The sequence below is a fragment of the Thermobia domestica genome, chromosome 1 (genome assembly GCF_964235325.1).
Source record: "Thermobia domestica chromosome 1, izTheDome1.hap1.1, whole genome shotgun sequence".
Taxonomy (NCBI): Eukaryota; Metazoa; Arthropoda; class Insecta; order Zygentoma; family Lepismatidae; genus Thermobia; species Thermobia domestica.
In genome coordinates this window covers 118882329-118900379 of record NC_137454.1, presented here as the reverse complement: position 1 = coordinate 118900379, position 18051 = coordinate 118882329, and the positions used below count along the sequence as shown (strand labels likewise).

Here is an 18051-nt window from a genome sequence, read left to right as displayed (position 1 = left end):
AAGAAGGTTTTCGGTGGTATCGGGAGAGACTGAAGTGATGAAGCGTATGGAGAATGGTAGTACTCTGTTGAGTCATTTTTATGTTGCGCACAATGACTACTGTGTGAGTGTCAGTAGACGTGCAGGTGTGAGAAAATCCAGTATGTGTTCGCACTCGCCATACTTAGTACCTCGCATTCTAGTATGGGAGCAATAAGCTACACGTCACGTTGGCCTCTAGTCTATTCAGGGAAATTAATGGACTGTGACGTCAACTATTATGTTCTCTGACCTTATCTGAACATTTGCGGGACTTCATCTTCTAGGAGAATAACGGCGTCCCTATACCGCCAGAACAACCTGGCATGCTCTATTCCGTATACACTTTCAACCCTGGCCTCGTAGATTTCCAGACCTAACTCCATCGAGCATGCGAGAAACATGGTGGGATGGCACGTAGCCAGCAACTAAATTTCAGCAACAACCACTGCCCAACTGACCCAAAATCTACAGGGAAGCGGTATATAATACCTCAAACATATATTTCAGCATCTGTACGACTTGCTTCCTGTCTGAACACCTACTTGTAGTCGTCCCAGGTTGATACACGTAGTAGTAAAGTGAGTACGTTTTTGAACTCCCTGTGTAACATGTTCGGGATATTCGAGCACCATGTTGGAATTGCTCCACCTATACAGTTGCTACATCTTTTGGCTGGATCCGGGATTCGTACTTGGTGTTCTTAAATACAACTCCACTTACAATATATTTAAAATCATATGTAGAATTACATAATTTTTATCCACATGCTATGACTACCTGATATTATTTTAAAATTGAGAGAGCATAATGATTACTGTTTCATGTAAATGAGTGAGCGATTAAAATGTACGTAACACGCAGATTTTTAATATTGCTTCCTCCCGTAACATCTGGTTAATTATAGTTCTGCATGTTATCTTTTGTTCGTTAATGTGTTTGAAATTTAAATGTCATTGCAAAATGATTAGGCTACACTATTTTGAATTTTCCAATAAAAGATACGTAACTAAACTAAACTATTAATACGTATGTGTATGTTTCAGTGATTGGAAGTGAAGAAACTTCCCCTGTATCAAGTGTAGTGGGTACTTCAGTCATTACCCCTGCCCGCATGGTTTCTAGTCGTACGGTCGACTTGTCCAAATTGACAGTGCTTACAACTTCTGGAAGCAAAAGTTTGCTTGGTAGCAATGTCATGATGTTAGCTGAACCAACGACTCAAGGAGTAACTGGAAGCCAAGTTCTTGTCCCACTTTCCAGTGTTACTTCTCCATTAACCATTCTTCCGTTAACTGGAAATAAAGAGAAAAATATACGAAGGTCTATGGCTGTGGTACCCAAAATATCAGCTGCTGCAACACCTACCAAAGTTGAAAAGACCAGTACATCTGTGATGACACATGTCAGTACAACACCAATAACAACTACTACTACTATTACTGAATCACCAGATAGGGGGAAACCGGTAGAAACTTCAGAAAGTGGTTTAAAAGAGAGCACCGATACATTAACTCCCGCAAACATTATGGAACTTCCAATTATTTTTGCCAAAGATGATGAGGACCCGTCTGTATATAGCAAAGATGGCGGTGGAGAAACACCTATTGTATTCTCAGTGGGGAGTGATAATTTGTTTCCAGAACCTAAATCGGAGGATGGTATAAACGATGCTCCGGAATCAGTGACTAATAAAGAGGAAAAATCCGGGCTTTCTGAATCAAGTACTATTTCGGTAACCGAACAACCTAGTGAGACTTCAGATGAACAATTAAATGTGTGTGATGTTAGTGTGGACCAACCGAGTGAACGAGGCGATACGAGTGATGAAATGGAAGCTACTTCTCCATCACCTCAAAGGAGATCATCCACTGATAGTGTAGATGGAAAAGGGCGACGTGTAAGACATATTTATCCAGTCACCCCTGCAATGCTTAGTTCTACACGAACACGACAAATACGGCAGCCAAAGTATTATGGAATGTAAGTTGTAGTTTATTGTTGACTTATATGTTAATACTTATATTGTAAAATATTATTATTGTATAAATTTGTTATAACAAATAACTATTCAAGCGTTTGTTATTAGTGAATAAAGGTTATTCAATGAATAAATAAAATACTAGCCATTAATTTTCTCGAGTTTCACTACAATATTCGATTATTTCTGGAATGTATTAATAATGGATCAATGGTTAAAAAGTAGAAACCTAATGTGGGTAATCATTCCGTCGACCTTAGAAGTCTCAAGTTATTCTCAGATGGGATAGATATATAAAAATTATTTTCTGGTATATATCAGCTTTCATTTATGGGGGATAAAGTGTGTCCAAATACCTTATGTATTGTGTGTCAGTAAGTTTAATACTGTACAATGGCAGCGTGAAACATTCTTCACTATGCAACAGCCGAGTTGGAAACTAAATACCTACATTGTAAACAGTCATTTTATCCAGCGTTATAAAACATATAAAACAAAGAATACAAGCCTGAAGTCCATTTCCTCCCTTTCTCAGCCTTTCCTGTCGTCTAGAAGTTTCATACGATGATTGGCTCAAAGATCTTGTGTATTTATCAGACATCTCAAAACTAAATAAACTTAACGAAGAACATCAGACCAGTTCCTCATTATGATATTTAAAGTATTACGCGAAATCGAGTCCAAGTAATAATCTCACTTTAAGAAGTCGTGCGTTTGAGAGAGAGAGAGGGAAAAAAAAAAAAAAAAAACAGGCTGAGGTGCTTGAAACACTACACACCTTGTTATCTAATAAAAGATAGGAAGTAAAGAATAGTAAAGTATTAAAAGGGCATAAGTTACCTTTCGAGCATTTCTTCCTAAAACATGGACATGAAAATAATAAACTGTATTGCGGACCCCTTTAAAGATCATTTTAAAGAAGCAGAAAGTTAGCAATCACAGGAAAAAAAAAAAAAAAATAGTTGATTAAATGTTCTACTCGTTCTTCTTTAAAGATACTGATTTCAGTATCTTTCCAGCTTTTAGATAGAAACATTAATGATGATTATAAGTAACCTAGTGTAAAGGCATTTAAGTTCCCCTTATCATTCACAAATACCGAGTTAGTGAATTCTTTCTCTTACCCTAATAATGTAAGAACAAGCTTAATGTAAATCTGCATTTGAGATTATATATTGCAAACTTCGTGGATGACTTTGTATTGTTTAGTATTCCAATATGTATGTGAAAAACATATCTCAAACCATTATAAGGAAAGAAGGAAAAATAAGTTCTGCATACTGTCAATAGATGCCATAGCGTCTAGTGTTAGGAATATTTGGAATCTCATTAGCTGGTTTAATCTTCCAGGAAGTATTTCACAAAGCTACTAGACTACTAATACTTGTTCATACCTTCTGGTAGGCTTGTAATTTGGTAAATACCAACAAGAGATTGGAGACTTGTACGGTGTTTGTATAACTTCAGAAGTATAAATAGCTCCATTAAAATAATTATGAACAGTGAAATCGAGTGTAAATTGTTTCAAGTGACTGAGCGCATCGATTATGGATATTTTGAGCTACAAATTTTCCAAGTCCAACTTCGGGTATCTTCGGAAATAGTAAACCAAAAATGGCAAGTTCGAGCCTCAAGCCAACTTTCGCAATCAGGAAAAATTGTACAGATGTGTTTTTCTTGTTTTAAGTGTAATAAGATATGCTGAAATTTTATTAAGTGTAGAAAAGAAGTAACATTCATTGAAATGCATAATGATAATAGTATTTCATTCAAAACTGTGTACACATGTGAGCAAACGCTGATTTTGTCATTTACGTTTCAATATGTAAAAGAACATTTCCAATTAAAGGAAAGACAGCGAACATGGTTCTCACATCCATAGTAGAATGAAAAGAAGAGAAAAAACATTTGCAACAGATTTTAAATCGCATCGTCTTTAAGATTTAGTTATATTCAGAAGGAACTCAGCAGGAGTGTTCATGGTAGCTCAGTGGTAAAGCATGGGACTTCTAATTTTAAGTTCACGGGTTTGATTCCCGTTTGGGTTAAATTTTTGGTATTTAATGGTATATTCCTTAATGCATAAATAATTACATTAAAATAAATCAGTTGTATATACAGTATATTCATACAATCATTTCAAGACATAAGTAATTATTATGTTTAAAATATAAGATCTGAGATGTGATGGGTGTTCACAGAACGTCGGTATATTATATGTAGAGGTTAAATACTAGTTTAGTAAAAAGTGTAATAGCATTACATGTCTGTGTTGTGTATTTGTCACACGAAAGTTAGTTCTCAATATTCTCATTTCAGCGTAGGATTTACGTTTTTAAAGATAGATTATAATAGTTAAATATGATACATTTGCATCTGGTGTTTATTTAATTCAGTGCTAAAGTTATGTATTATTTTAAATGCACTTTATTCGTCTAATGCAGTGGTTCTCAGCGTTGTTTACCTGGCGGCCCCTTCATAAACCTTGCGTATTTCATGCTCTACGTCTTTCGTCCTCTCTGCTCGTTGGCCATACGTGGTTTTTGGCTGATCCTTTCTGCGACTTGCGATACAGCTTTCAATTATCAAATCTTCAATAATAATAATAATAATAATAATAATAATAATAATAATAATAATAATATCCTATTCTCAGGAGTTTATATTTGTTTGCAGCAAGATTTCTGCATGGCATTGTAGTGCAGTATTATCAAATCTGGTTGTAAGAAACCACGATTCTTACTAAGTTATTTTGCATTTGTACGATATTTGATTTAATACCTCTTTGTTACAACATTTGTAATATTTGCATGTTAAATAACCATAAGGAAAATCGTAATTTAGTATATATATAGGTTGGACAAAAAAATCTAAAACGTTTGCAAAAGTGAGAAAATCATACCTAGTATGGTGTGGGACCTCCTTTTGCGTCCAAAACAGCTTGGATCCGACGTGGAATGGACGTATACAGCTCCTAAATCGTGGTGTGTGGAATTTTGTACTGTGTTGTAACCGGATTTTATATATATATAAGATGAATAAATGGAAATAATAAGTTGTTTAAAAAGTAAGTGCCTTAGTAAATAATTAAAAAAAACTTAAAAAGAGGAACATTAATATGTCATAACAACTTGTCCTAAAATAGAAAGTAATGCGACTTTTTTGTAAAAAAAAAAAAAAAAAAAAAAAATCAAATCTTTAATGTCAAATTAAAATACTAATAAAATTAAAAATATAAGGGGACGAAAAAAAAAAGAAAAGGAGGACTAATACAGCCTAAACGTCAAGGGTAATTAAAGTGAATCATGTGGATAGGACTAATCCAAGGATTTTTGATGAGAGGTCTCTACCTTCACCTGCAAGTTCAATTACCTCTAGTAAAACTCAGCTAAAAAAACATTCTAAGCCGTAATAATTAATCTCCTAACGTAAATCTTATTGTAAATTACAAATTGGTGTAAATCATCTACCATACCTAATTCTACTTATTTAATTTTAATCAGTACCATTGTTCCTCCAAAAACATGCTCCTGTTTCTTAACGGATGCTGGTGGAGGGTAATGAGACCGAGCACGCCTTTCTAACTCAGACCACAATGGCTCGATGATGTTCAGATCTGGTGATTGTGGGACCCAGGGGAGGTGTGATAGCTCCTGGTCATGCTCCTCAAACGATGATTTCACCGTTTTTGCAGGGTGATAGGGTGCCAAATCATCTTGATAGATGCCATCACCATCAGGGAACAAGGTTTGGGCCATGGGTAGAACCTGCTCCCCAAAAATGGCCTCATACGCCTTAGCATTCATCATTCCATGCAGGGCTATGATGGGACCTGCGAAAAACCACGATATCACGATAATACTGTAACAGAACCACCCCCATGCTTTACAGTTGGGAGCAGATAGTGTGTATCATAGGCCTGCCACGGTGTTATCCATACGTAAACGCGACGGGTTGTTTGAAACAAGGTGAAGGTCGATTAATCGGACCACATTACGTGTTTCCACTGCTCATGAGTCCACGCCTTGTGGTCCTTTCACCACTGGATACGCCGTTTCGCATTTACTGCTGTGTCCAGGGGTTTGGCGATAGCGACCCTGCCATGAATTTTCATTTTATGAAGTTCCCATCGCACTGTTTTCGACGAAACCGGGTTCTGTTGGCCGGAATTGAGCTCAGACGTAATTTTCATTGCAGTGGTCTTCTTTTTAGCAGCTACAATCCGTTTTAATACCCTCCGGTCCCTATCTGACAGGATTGTCTTTCGACCACTGTTGTGCTTTGCAGACGTCGTTTGCCCATGAATTGTGTATGCCCTCGTGACATTGGACACAGTGCCTTTTGATACCCCCACAATGTTCGCCACTGTTGCCACTGAAGCTCCAACCAGACGGGCACCAACGATCATGCCTCTTTGGAAGTCTGTCAGGTCGCCCGTTTTACCGCACCACTTTCACACCACGACACTCACAGGTGAACTGGTTACTGCTGACGGAAGAGGAAGGTCTACATGACACATTGAAAACAAAACAAAACAAAAAAAAAAAAAAAAAAAAAAACGATCGGCAATCGCAACACACGTTGTACAGTGGAGGGCCAAAATTACGTGTCCTGTATGAAGTGTTTTTAGATTTTTTGTCTAACCCCTATATATATATATATATATATATATATATATATATATATATATATATATATATATATATATATATCAGGGTTGAAAAAAAACATGTTTTTTTAAAAAAAATCATAAAAAACGTTTTTTATGTTTAAAACATGTTTTTTTTTGTTTAAAACGTTTTTAACGTTTAAAACAAAGTACTTTGTTTTAAACAAGAAAAAAACATGTTTAAAACGTTTATTTTGTTTAAAACAATAATCTACATAAGCATATATATTACATTTTTACACTCTTAGGTACTGCTTGCCATCTATATTCAACCGCTAGATCAAATTTCGGGAACTTCCCTAATCTCGATCCGCCCAAATGTTCAATTCCGGAGAAAAAATCGGGATTTTCCCGATCTCCGTTCACAGAATATGTAGTTTAGTTTCTTTGTGTTACGTTCTACTGGTCGTCTGCATTCTTCATCTTTAAACTCCCATTGACGCAACTGCTGTGTCAGGGCTTTAAACCTCAATGGCTCAGTCTTAAACCTCAAATTAAGGCTGGAAGATGGTTTTGGTACTAATTTATTCCTCAAATATGCAACTTTCCTGGTGTGCATTTTATGTATGTGGGAGGAGGGTAAATATCGTGTTTTTTTTTTGTTTTGTTTTCAACAGTTTTTTGGGGCTGTTCCCCCTCTTGGGGGATAGATTCATAAAAATTGTTACATGAAGCAATGAAGTAGGTTACTACATGGTAATATCGTGTATTTGTACCAGGGTTGGCTGGTTTAAACCAAAAAACGAAAAATGTTCCTAAAAGTGTAAGTGTTTGTAAAATCTTGATGAACACACGTTTGTGGGTTATCACGTTTCACTCCCGTATATTATTCGTATTATATTCAGACCTAAATTTCCCCATTCATTGCTCAAAAAGATTATACTGCATAAGCAACTTATATATATATATATATATATATATATATATATATATATATATATATATATATATAAGTTTATAAATGTTTGTTTTGTGATTTTTTTTGTAGTTGTTATTATTGTTTTTATTTAATTGCAATCAAAGAAAAGTTCTAAATATTGTTTCGTTTCAATGTTTACTATTGATAAAATACATCGAAATGCCGTACTTTTTGTGTGTGGAGGGAGGGGGGTCAGACCCCACGAGAGACATTTAGTGAAATGAGAAGTCTCTTTGGTATTTATTTATGTATAAATGAGTCTGAGCCAAAGTGGACTCAAATAATTCGTATCTTTATTCACTTTTCTTACTAATATGCAAATTAAGTCGTTGTATTTCTTTAATTTGGACCAATAAAAGTTGCTGTTAACTAACTCGAACTAAATTAGTTCTTCTGTACTCCGTAGTACTTTGAAATTGTCCATATGTAATTCTGTATAATGGTTTCACTTGTGCAACTGTTTATCTTTTTGTCCTTCTGAAATGACTCTTGACAGTTATATTAAGAAGCATGTAAAGATCAGTACAACGTATTTTTATCAGGATTCCTTCGTGAGTGAGTCGGCAGACGTATCGCATTTGTGGCCAATTAGTCCTGGTTCCGAGTTCAAATGGAGGACAATTTCTCTCGGATGTAACTCGAGAAACGATTTTTATTCTGCTTTAAGCTTATGTGATCCCTTCCAGCATAACCCGGTAGTTGCATAATAACATCAAGGCGAAACAAACTTATTTCTGTCCATATATGATATGAATATATAGAGCAAATTATTTAAACCAAAAGAACCTGATTTAAACCAAAAAAACGGTTTTTTGTTTTTTCAATAAAAACCATGGTTTTTGCCAACCCTGATTTGTACTTCTTGCTTATTATGGGGAGCACGGAGGGGACAAAGTTAGCCAATTTTTGGAGTTTCAGTTTTTCGACGTAAATTACATTTATTTTTACAACAAACATCAATAGCTCAGTCCTTAATTAAGCTAGAAAGGTGATTTGGTACCAAAGTATTTTTGAGAGATAAAGCTTTCCGTCACTTGCATTTTATGTATATACGGGGTACGTATGTACGGCCGAGAGAGGGAGGATGAAGTTTTTTTTTTTTTTCATCAATTTTTTTTTCATCAATTTTTTTTTCATCAGGTTTTGGCGGGTATTCCTCCCCTCTGTGTCGTACATCCATAAAAATTGGTATGTGAAGCAATGAAGTAGTCCCCTACATGATAGTAACCTGTATGTGTACTTGTTGTTTATAGAGGAAGAGGGGGTCAAATTTGGTTAATTTACATTTATTTTCGGGACGGTCCCGTATAACACAAGATATATTTCACTGAAGTGGTCTAGAAGCATAATTCTTGTTCGTATACATGATGTGTGCAGCAAAAATGATTTGCATATGGACGTGGTACTATAGTGGGGGAGGGGAGAGAATGTCTAATTCAATGAATGTTTTTCTGCGCATATTTTTTTTTTTTTAATATTTCCTACATAAAACGAATTCATTACGCAATGGCAGCAATGGCTACCATTTCTTATATTATTGTCACAAGTATGTGGCCTACACATTAGCATCATTTTGTCAGCGCAGGTAACTGCAAGGGTTGCCAGGGCCCCGCAAAGTCAATATTTTCATATTTTTAATGATTTTTTATGTCTGTTCTTTTTCTACGAATACGGCGGGAATGTCACGCATATTATCTCGTTGGAAGTTGTGGTCTATAAGCTTTTCAATGGTGTATATCTCATGAAATGTTCAAATTCTTCACTTGAACTTCTGTTGGTTTAGTTATAAGCACACTGATGTGCAGAATTTCGTTCAGTAATTGCTGTTATAATAAGAATATAACTCTGCTTGTAATTTACTCCATGCACAAACCCTGCGGAGGATGGGTTGTTTGTTAGAAAATTAAATTAGCTTCTTCAATCTGATATTTTAGTTGTTTTAAACATGTCCAACCAGCATCGAAAAAAAAACACGTTTAAAACAATTTGTTTAAAACAAACTGAATAAAACAACAGCCCTCGTTTTAAACACTTGTTTTAAACATTTTGTTTTAAACATATCAACCCTGATATATATATTGTAAATCAAGTTATGAATTGTTTCTAAACTAATGTTAATTGTTCAACAGCTTTAAAAACGAAGGGTTTCGGATAATGTCGAAAGAGGGTAGAGCACTATTTATTTATTTTGGGCACTGTTGGTAATAATTAACATATGAAAAGCCTATATTAATTTACAGCGTCACTATTGTGCTTCTGAATAATAAACATAACGCAAACTGTCTACAGCTACAGTATTGGAACCATTCACAGGCTATTGTCCTTCATTAATTTTTCAGCCTGTGTTCTGATCTGAGTTTATTTTGTGGTGTTGTGAATGTTGTATTAATTTTGTAATTTCTCGTTTGTGTCAGTGTGTGGGAGAAGTAAAATGACAGCTTCCAGTTCAAAAAGAAGATTTTTATAGTAAAGATTACATTAGATATGGTTTTATGTTTAATGAAAAAAATGGTATTCAACTGCCACAGTGTAGTGTAAAATTCTTTCAGTTTAAAGAAGTAGATCAATTACTGTACACGGGAATTTGGACTTTCCCATCACCTTTTATTATAAAAATGTCTTCTTAAATACAAAAGGTATACAATAAGCAGTTCCACTAATACTTTAAAGAAAGGAACCCAATGACCAAGCGTCTTAGGGCTTTTGCAGGTGAGATACCTCTCGCTGACCAAGCGTCGTGAGAGGCGTTCAGGTGGTTTGATCAACCTGGGTAGATAGATGCTCGATGATGCGTGCCGCTCTCTTTTATCCTGGAGTGTCGGCTGCCATCGGTGATCTACGTCTTGCCGACTGCTGGCGACTCCTCTTCGGATCCGTCGTCTGCGTTGTTTTTGTTTATTATTGGCACGTGGAGTACACACATGGTTATCGCATGTTACGGAGACATGCGGAACCTTACAATATTGTGTCCCATGCTGTTCTTAGCAATGATGCTCTCCGCCCTTTCCGATTGGAATGGCATTTGTCAACAGTCAGAGATTTGTCAATTAAGGAGGGAGAGATAAGAAAGAAGTCACATTCTTTTCATTACTTTAGTTCATATATTGAAGTACTAAATTAAACTTCATAGCGCCACAACTATGAGAGGCTATGGCCAGGCAGATGGCTCACGTTTAACTGGATGAGAAGTGGCCAGCGCATCGGTTCCCAAACGCCATTTTTTCTGATTTTCTGAATCGGAGTTCGCTTCCTCTAAATTCAGGGAGCTTTACAATTGTCTGGTGATGCTAGGTCAATAATAGGAAATTTTTGCGCTTCCAGCCAGAACAGAACCACGGTATGCACTCCGAGGTCACGCACACTAACAATGCGGTTAAACTGGAGCTAAACAGTAATAATATAATAATAAAACTTAAAATCTACTTTCCCTTTTAATGCTTTCTATTCGCATCATCAGATGGTAAATTTTGATGCATATGGTAAAGAAAACGAAATAATAATAATAATACAGTATATAACTAACCTGCTGAAATCTTGTGTAGGGTTAAAGATAGAGCTTAAGGGAAGTATGTTTTTCTGTAAAACATGACTCATAACATTGAAGACACAAATGGAACATACTACATAAAAGCAGAATCCATTTCGGTATCACTGTACTAAAGAAGTGATGGCTTGAGCCGAGTAAGCGCCCTGCCCATACCATTGATACAGATTAATCCATCAATCTTGGTACTCCCATTTACCTAACCGGATGCACATAGTTGCTATTTTAATCCCTCACATAACAGTGATTGAGAGTGACGTTATCTCTTTATTAGATCTCTGTCAATTTTTACCATTTTTTTTCACACACGTAAAAGCGAAACCGAACAAATGTCGAGTTTGTTATCAAAATTGCTCTTGTCCACTTTTTTCGAAAATTGAGATATCAGTAGCATTTAATCATTCGAGAGCATATCTTTCTGTTCCTTCACTGATTTTCCTGTTAAAACCATCTATAAACCTTTACAAAAGCAGTTTGGAAAGTGAGTTTGGGTTTATGAGGGATCTTGTCCACAACAATAAAGCGCAAAGTGAAGATGAGCGGCTTTTGATTCAAAGCTTTTCTTGTCCGAATGCTACGCAGTGCAACAGAAGAAAGAAAATAACGGTAAATAATTGAATTTTGCGGGGTTTGCGTTCATTTCTACCTCGGAAGAGTTAAGTGATATTACCGTTTATAACTGCAAAATTTCAAAAGGTTTCAACGATTGGTTTTTGAGAGCTCCTTCATGGCTAAGCGATTAGCGTATGCGACTTTGGCGTGGGAGACCCGGATTCGATTCCCGGTAGGAGCTCATGTGGTTCGGATCCTGCGTTAATCAGTAGGTCCCGTCTCATATAGTCTTACTGCTGAATGGGACGTTAAACTCAAAGTCAACTCAACGATTGGTTTTGTCTCGCTGCGATACCACTGTTGGAGTAGCACGAGCAGCTTGAAATCATAGTGAATGCACTTTTTGCTTTTAAAAAAATATATTTATTGCAGAAATGTCACAGAAAATGGAAGAACCAAGAAATCCGGAAGATAGGAATGTTGTTGCATTATGTCTATCAGCTAAAGGAAGGAAGAAGATATATATATAATGTTGACTCCTGAAAACGGAATGTAAAGAAGAAAGTTGTTCATCTAAATGATTGCCTCTACATCTGAATCACTATAACCAAGTAGGAGGAAGGCCATCAAGCAGCCGACAGAAACCATTTACGAACAAGTGCGAAGGAGAGAGAGAACCACGAAGAATTCGTACAAGCTCTTCACAGGCTCTCCCTCCAAATTACGGCTATAAAAGAGCACGTCGAAACCAAGAAGTCATCAGTTCCAGCTGATCATTCCTACCTTTGTCTTCGCGCTACTCTAACCAAGAGAGACTCCCTAACTTTACCTCTGCCGTGCTCGCGCAAGAGGCCTCTGTCCTATCTCCGCGCCGCACTGGGCAGGGGACACCAACCCACCTCCGCGCTGATTCATGCAGGTCTAACTTCTTAGAGGACATAGAACTTTTGTAATAAAAGGGTGAGAAAAAAAACTACCGTCTCTATCATTACAATACTCAAACTGTTCGTTGAGCTCCACAGTGTAACTTCCAGTTTAATGCGCGAATAAGTTCATAGACGGAACTTATTCCTGGGATGCTAAAGACAAATTATTTAAAAAAAAAAAAAGTACCGATTTTGCTATGTGAAGGTGAAGGAAGGTGGTAGTAGATTTATTTGTCGCACTAGAAGTAGCTTGATTGACTACAGAAAACTGCTCCACTCACTCTCTTATCGTTCTTGCTTCATGGAGATCAGTATTAAAACCGAAAATAATTGTAAATTTCTACAACTTCCAGTTTCAGTAGAGAAATGTGGGTAAAATTGTACATGTTCTTGAGACGTTGAATCGATGATTTTAAAAAAATCTAGCTACTTCTAACCGTTTTCACTCTGACGATCAATGCTGGAACCGGAAATTCTCTGTTTCCACCACTTTTGGTTTGACTAGAGGATAAACGGAGTAGATAGAACTATTGTTGAGATACCTTTATCAATAGATACCTTTATATATATAAACGCTTTTCGTTCTCTTACCGTTTTAGCGCTACGGAGACCAATATGGAAGCCGAAAGTAGTAGTAAATTTTTACCACTTCCAGTTATAGTGGAGAGAAGCGAATGACGATATACAAAAGATTTGTCGCTGAATACCCGACCGTTTTCAATTCGGTGCTACCTGGCGTATTATGCTGGAATTGAAGGTTTGCTAGTGGGAGCAGTGTTGTATCTGACCATGTATGTGCGCGAGTGTTATTAAATGGCGCCGAAAATCAACCGGTATTGGGAGGGTTACGTAATGACCCTTTTCCATGCTAAGTTTTCATACGTACGCATTGTAAAACAGTATCGGGAGAATGGGTTAACGTTTGGAATGACTACTGCAAAAGCTATTATGGCACGTTACACACAACAGGCTCCCCTTGCAAAACATTCACCTACGAAAACCACCAGGAGAAGGGTGTGCAAGCAAAGTGACACCTGTAGTGCTAGGGGGGATTCGTCGATTGGCGTGCAAGATCCCCCGACGAAACGTGACATGGATCACAGATTCCACCTCGCACCGTCAGCTGTAAACAAAACAATTCGTAAGCGCCTCAGGTTGAAGTGTGTGCGGAAGGCCCGTGTACACATTGCCGAGCGTAAGACGAACTGCAGGAAACTGTATGAAAAGTACCTGGCGGGTTCCAAATAGAAGAAAGATGTCATAATGCATAAACATGTGCATCTCACTGCTGGTGGTCATATTCGGGCGATCACAACCGTGATATTGACGGCAAGAGGCGTAGCAACTTTGTCAGTGCAGGAAAAGTTTCTCTCGTGGCTTTATGGTTGTTACGGGATTCGAATATAAGGGTAAGTTACTGATACGCAAAGTGGACAAAAACGTGAAGGTAAATGCAAGATACTTCCAAGAATCCATTCTGGCAACTATCTATCGGAGAGAGATCCCACAATTGTATGGAATGGACACGAACCAGGTAATGATCCATATGGACAAGGCTTTGAGTCATACCGCCAGAACATCACTACGTTTTTATCAGGAAATGGCAGAGGAATTAGAAATTCATGTCATTTCGTTTGAAGATATTTTTGTGAAAAACCCAGATGCGAGTCCAATGAATTTTTGCTCATTTGAACTGTTGAAACGTCTTCAACATCGCTGCCCGCGCACATTAGATGGTCTATGGAAAGATTGCAGGGAGGAGTGGGACAGAATTCCCATGCCTCTCCTGTGCCGGAACTTGCTGCAATGGAAATTGCGATGCCGTCTGATAGTCCACAATGCTGGGGGTCCAATAGAACATGATCGATGGTGATGGCGCAGTATTTCTTAAGGTAAGTACCCGTCAAAAATGGTCGAATATAAAGCGAACAACCTTCTGTAATCTTTTCTTGAGACACTGAATCGATTCCCAAAAATTTTGTCTACCTGTAATATTTCTTATTCTATGGCGGTCAGCATTAAAAACGGAAATAATCCACTTTTACCACTTTCCGGTTGAATAAAGGGTTAACGGACGAAAGATCTATTGTTGGAACCCTGAATCAATTCTAAAAGACTGCTTCTCGATATCTCTTTCCGTTTTTGCTCTGATACTTATTGGCAGATGGACGTAGGCGTTCTATAAAACACGATCCTTCTGCATTGCATAGTTTGGAGGTCTAAAATAGACAATAATGAATAATACACCAGTGAAGAGAACATTGCTGTAAATGATGACAATGATATCTTCATACATAAATTACATTTAAACACTTCCGTCAACGACATCCGAAAAAAAAAAATGAAACTTGAAAAATGGCAAATGGGTCTAGTTTTTTAAATCCTGACTGCAGGAAAGAGACTGACAGCGTTTGAAAAAAAAAATCAACTCACCTGGGCCCCATACGGGTTTTTCGGATATTTTCGTTTTTTTTTCCCCTCAAAATATTTCAATGTCTTTGGGGTAAAAGTATTAAAATATGATTTATATTTCAAGATTCTCACTGTCACAATTTGTAACAATTTTCTATTCACTGCTCTTTTGAATAAGTGGCCGCCACTTTGAAATTTCGGCGAGAAAATCTATACAGCAAATTTAGAATGTCTCGTGCTCCTACCCTCAAAATTTCAACTTAAAAATCCGAAAATTGCACCCTGTAGCGTGGATACCCGCTATTTTGAAAAAAAAAAAAAAAAAAAAGACCGCCATTTTGAAATTTTAAGTTGGTACGCCGCCAAAAATATATACAGGAAATTTAGAGTGTCTCGTCTTTGTACCCTAGAAGTTTTAAATAGCGGGAAGTTTTAAAGACCGAAAGTTGTGCCCTGTAGTGTGTGTGTGTGGTACAGGGAGACAAACGAACAAATGTAGATTGAGTCATCCTAGGAGCCTCAGTGACGTTCGCCAAATAAGAATACCAAAGATATTAATTTAAAACAAAGATATAACTTATATTTTATGAAGTAAATGTTTCACAATGTCTTACATGAAATTAAATATCTTCCAGCGTGAAATAAATAGTTTTATTGTTGAAGTATTCGTTTCCAATGCTTTGTGCGTTCAATTGCGGGAATTTCCCGAGCACTTCTTTTACGGTGGGTTTTTCCCAAAAATGCATCTTTCTTTACTGTATATCGAAACTTCCACTAGTACAGAAGTTTGAATTCAGCACTTGAAATAGTAAGCGTTACGTAGTCATCGGAACTCCAAGCATTAAGCTTCTTAAATTTGACAAGAATTTTTATGCTATTGCCAGTATTGATTCTACAGAATACTTATTTGAAGAGTAACACAAAAGACTGAACTAAACTATTGTTGTTGGAAAATGAAATTTTACTGAAAAATAATTGTTACCGTCAACGGTAAGAAATAATACTAATAGTTTTACTAATGTATTTACATATTTACTGGTAGTACCGGCGCCTATGGCCTTAAACCCGTCAAACGTATGAGGGATAACGTCCCTTGGCGTCGTCGAGTACACACTATTCACGGAAAGTATTTTCTAAAATATAAAATTGCATATTTTACTTCAAACAGGCTACGAGGGCCACATTTATATTTTGAGCCTTGACAACACTGATTGTAGTTAGGCGCTATTTTTTGTTTGCACAGAAACGTTTGACATTATTGACCATAACGTACTTCAAATGGTTTGTTAATAGCTGTATTTGTATTGTTTACGTTGACTTGAAGATTGCGTGACAACAGAAAAATGGAATTAACTTATGAAAATTTTCGTGCGATGATTTATTACGATTTTCGACGTGGATTATCAAGACAAGATACATCGATCAACTTCCACATTTGGCGATGAAGCCCCATCCTTTGCCATTGTAAAACGCTGGTATAACGATTTTACTTGTAACCGCCATTCGCTCAATGACGAAATTTGCTAAGGTCGTCCAAAATCAGTTGTTATTCAAGAAAACATTGATGCTGTGCAGAACCTAATACTGCAAGATCATCATATGACATATTGTGAGATTGAGGCAACCCTAGGCATTAGTTCCACCAGCATATATAAAATATTCCATGATCATTTAGCTGTGAGAAAGGTTTGTTCTCGTTGGATCTCACATAATTTGACAGAAACTCAAAAGAAGCTTGCGTCGATTGGTGCACACAAATGCTCAATAAATACAATGGCGGTGCTTCAAAAGACGTATATAAGATTGTAACAGGTGACGAATCATGGACATATGCATATGAGCCGGAACGTGAACAGCAGTGGACTGTATCCAACAAAAGGTGTTCGCGCTCGAAGCACATCGAAACAAATGGTCACCTTTTTTTTTTTTTCCTTCGGGAAAACTGGTCAGTCATGTGGCAACTGTGCCTTTTGAGGAACGTAGAACGGTCAACTCTGAATGGTACACAACAATTTGTTTGCGGGGGGTCTTCGGTCAAATACGGAAAACAAACAAGCGCCGTCGAATCATTCTTCATCAAGACAATGCGAGCTCTCACACATCTCGTCTAACAACACACTATTTGAACTCTCAAAAAATCGAAATGATGGGTCATCCGCCGTACAGTCCTGATTTGGCACCCAATGATTTCTTGTTCCCGAATGTCAAGAATAAATTGCGTGGACAACGACCTTCGTCGGCGGAAGAAGCCATTGATGCGTTCAAAAACCATGTTATGGAGGTGTCTCAAGAAAACTGGAAAAAATGCTTTGACAAATGGTTCGAACGAATGCAAAAGTGTATTGATCATAAAGGAGAATATTTCGAAAAACAATAAATCAATTTTCAATGACAAATTACTGTTTTTTCATTATTAGGCTCAAAATATAAATGGCCCTCGTATAAGCATAATCCATACAGTAATTTGTTCTATAATTGTCTCAAGCTAAGGCAAGTTTTTTTTTTTTTTTTTTTCAGAACCGTATAAATATTATGATGAATGTTGTTGTGTACCTTAACGTGAAAGCATCTAATTCACCCAAGGAAAGACCAAAATATGATGATAAAAAAATCTTTCAACGTGATCACGTTAGTTATAACAATAATATACTAACAAAAAACCCAGGTGGGTTTTTTCGGACTGGGCCTACTTGGGCAAACCCTGGAGGATGAAGTGGTGATTTCTCTTTTCAAGGTGGTTGACGCTATACCAGCTCAAGAACCACTGCCACTCACTCTGTACAGTATTCCTTCAAATCCCGTCACACAAGACCACATATTTCTGAGAAAAAGTTCAAAATAATTTAGATGCCAATACATGACCAAAAAATATGCCTTTATCACTTCGACCTCATATAGAACCAAAAGCTAAAATATGGTTCAAATATGTATTTACGTGACCAATAGAAACCGTATTTTCATATTTGCAAGTCAGAAACTTGTTTACATTCAATTAGACACGTTGGAAGATGCCAACACAAAAATACCACA

General features: G+C 36.9%; 1 protein-coding gene across 1 annotated transcript in view; it reads left to right on the top strand.

The window, feature by feature from the left end:
* Rcd1 (Reduction in Cnn dots 1) overlaps positions 1–2715 on the top strand; it is a 100390-nt gene extending 97675 nt beyond the window's left edge. The window contains exon 16 of the mRNA XM_081762566.1: positions 1065–2715. Within this exon, the coding sequence (XP_081618692.1) occupies positions 1065–2005 (941 nt within the window). The 3' untranslated portion in view covers positions 2006–2715. The remainder of the gene's footprint in view (positions 1–1064) is intronic.
* The last annotated feature ends 15336 nt before the right edge of the window (positions 2716–18051 follow it).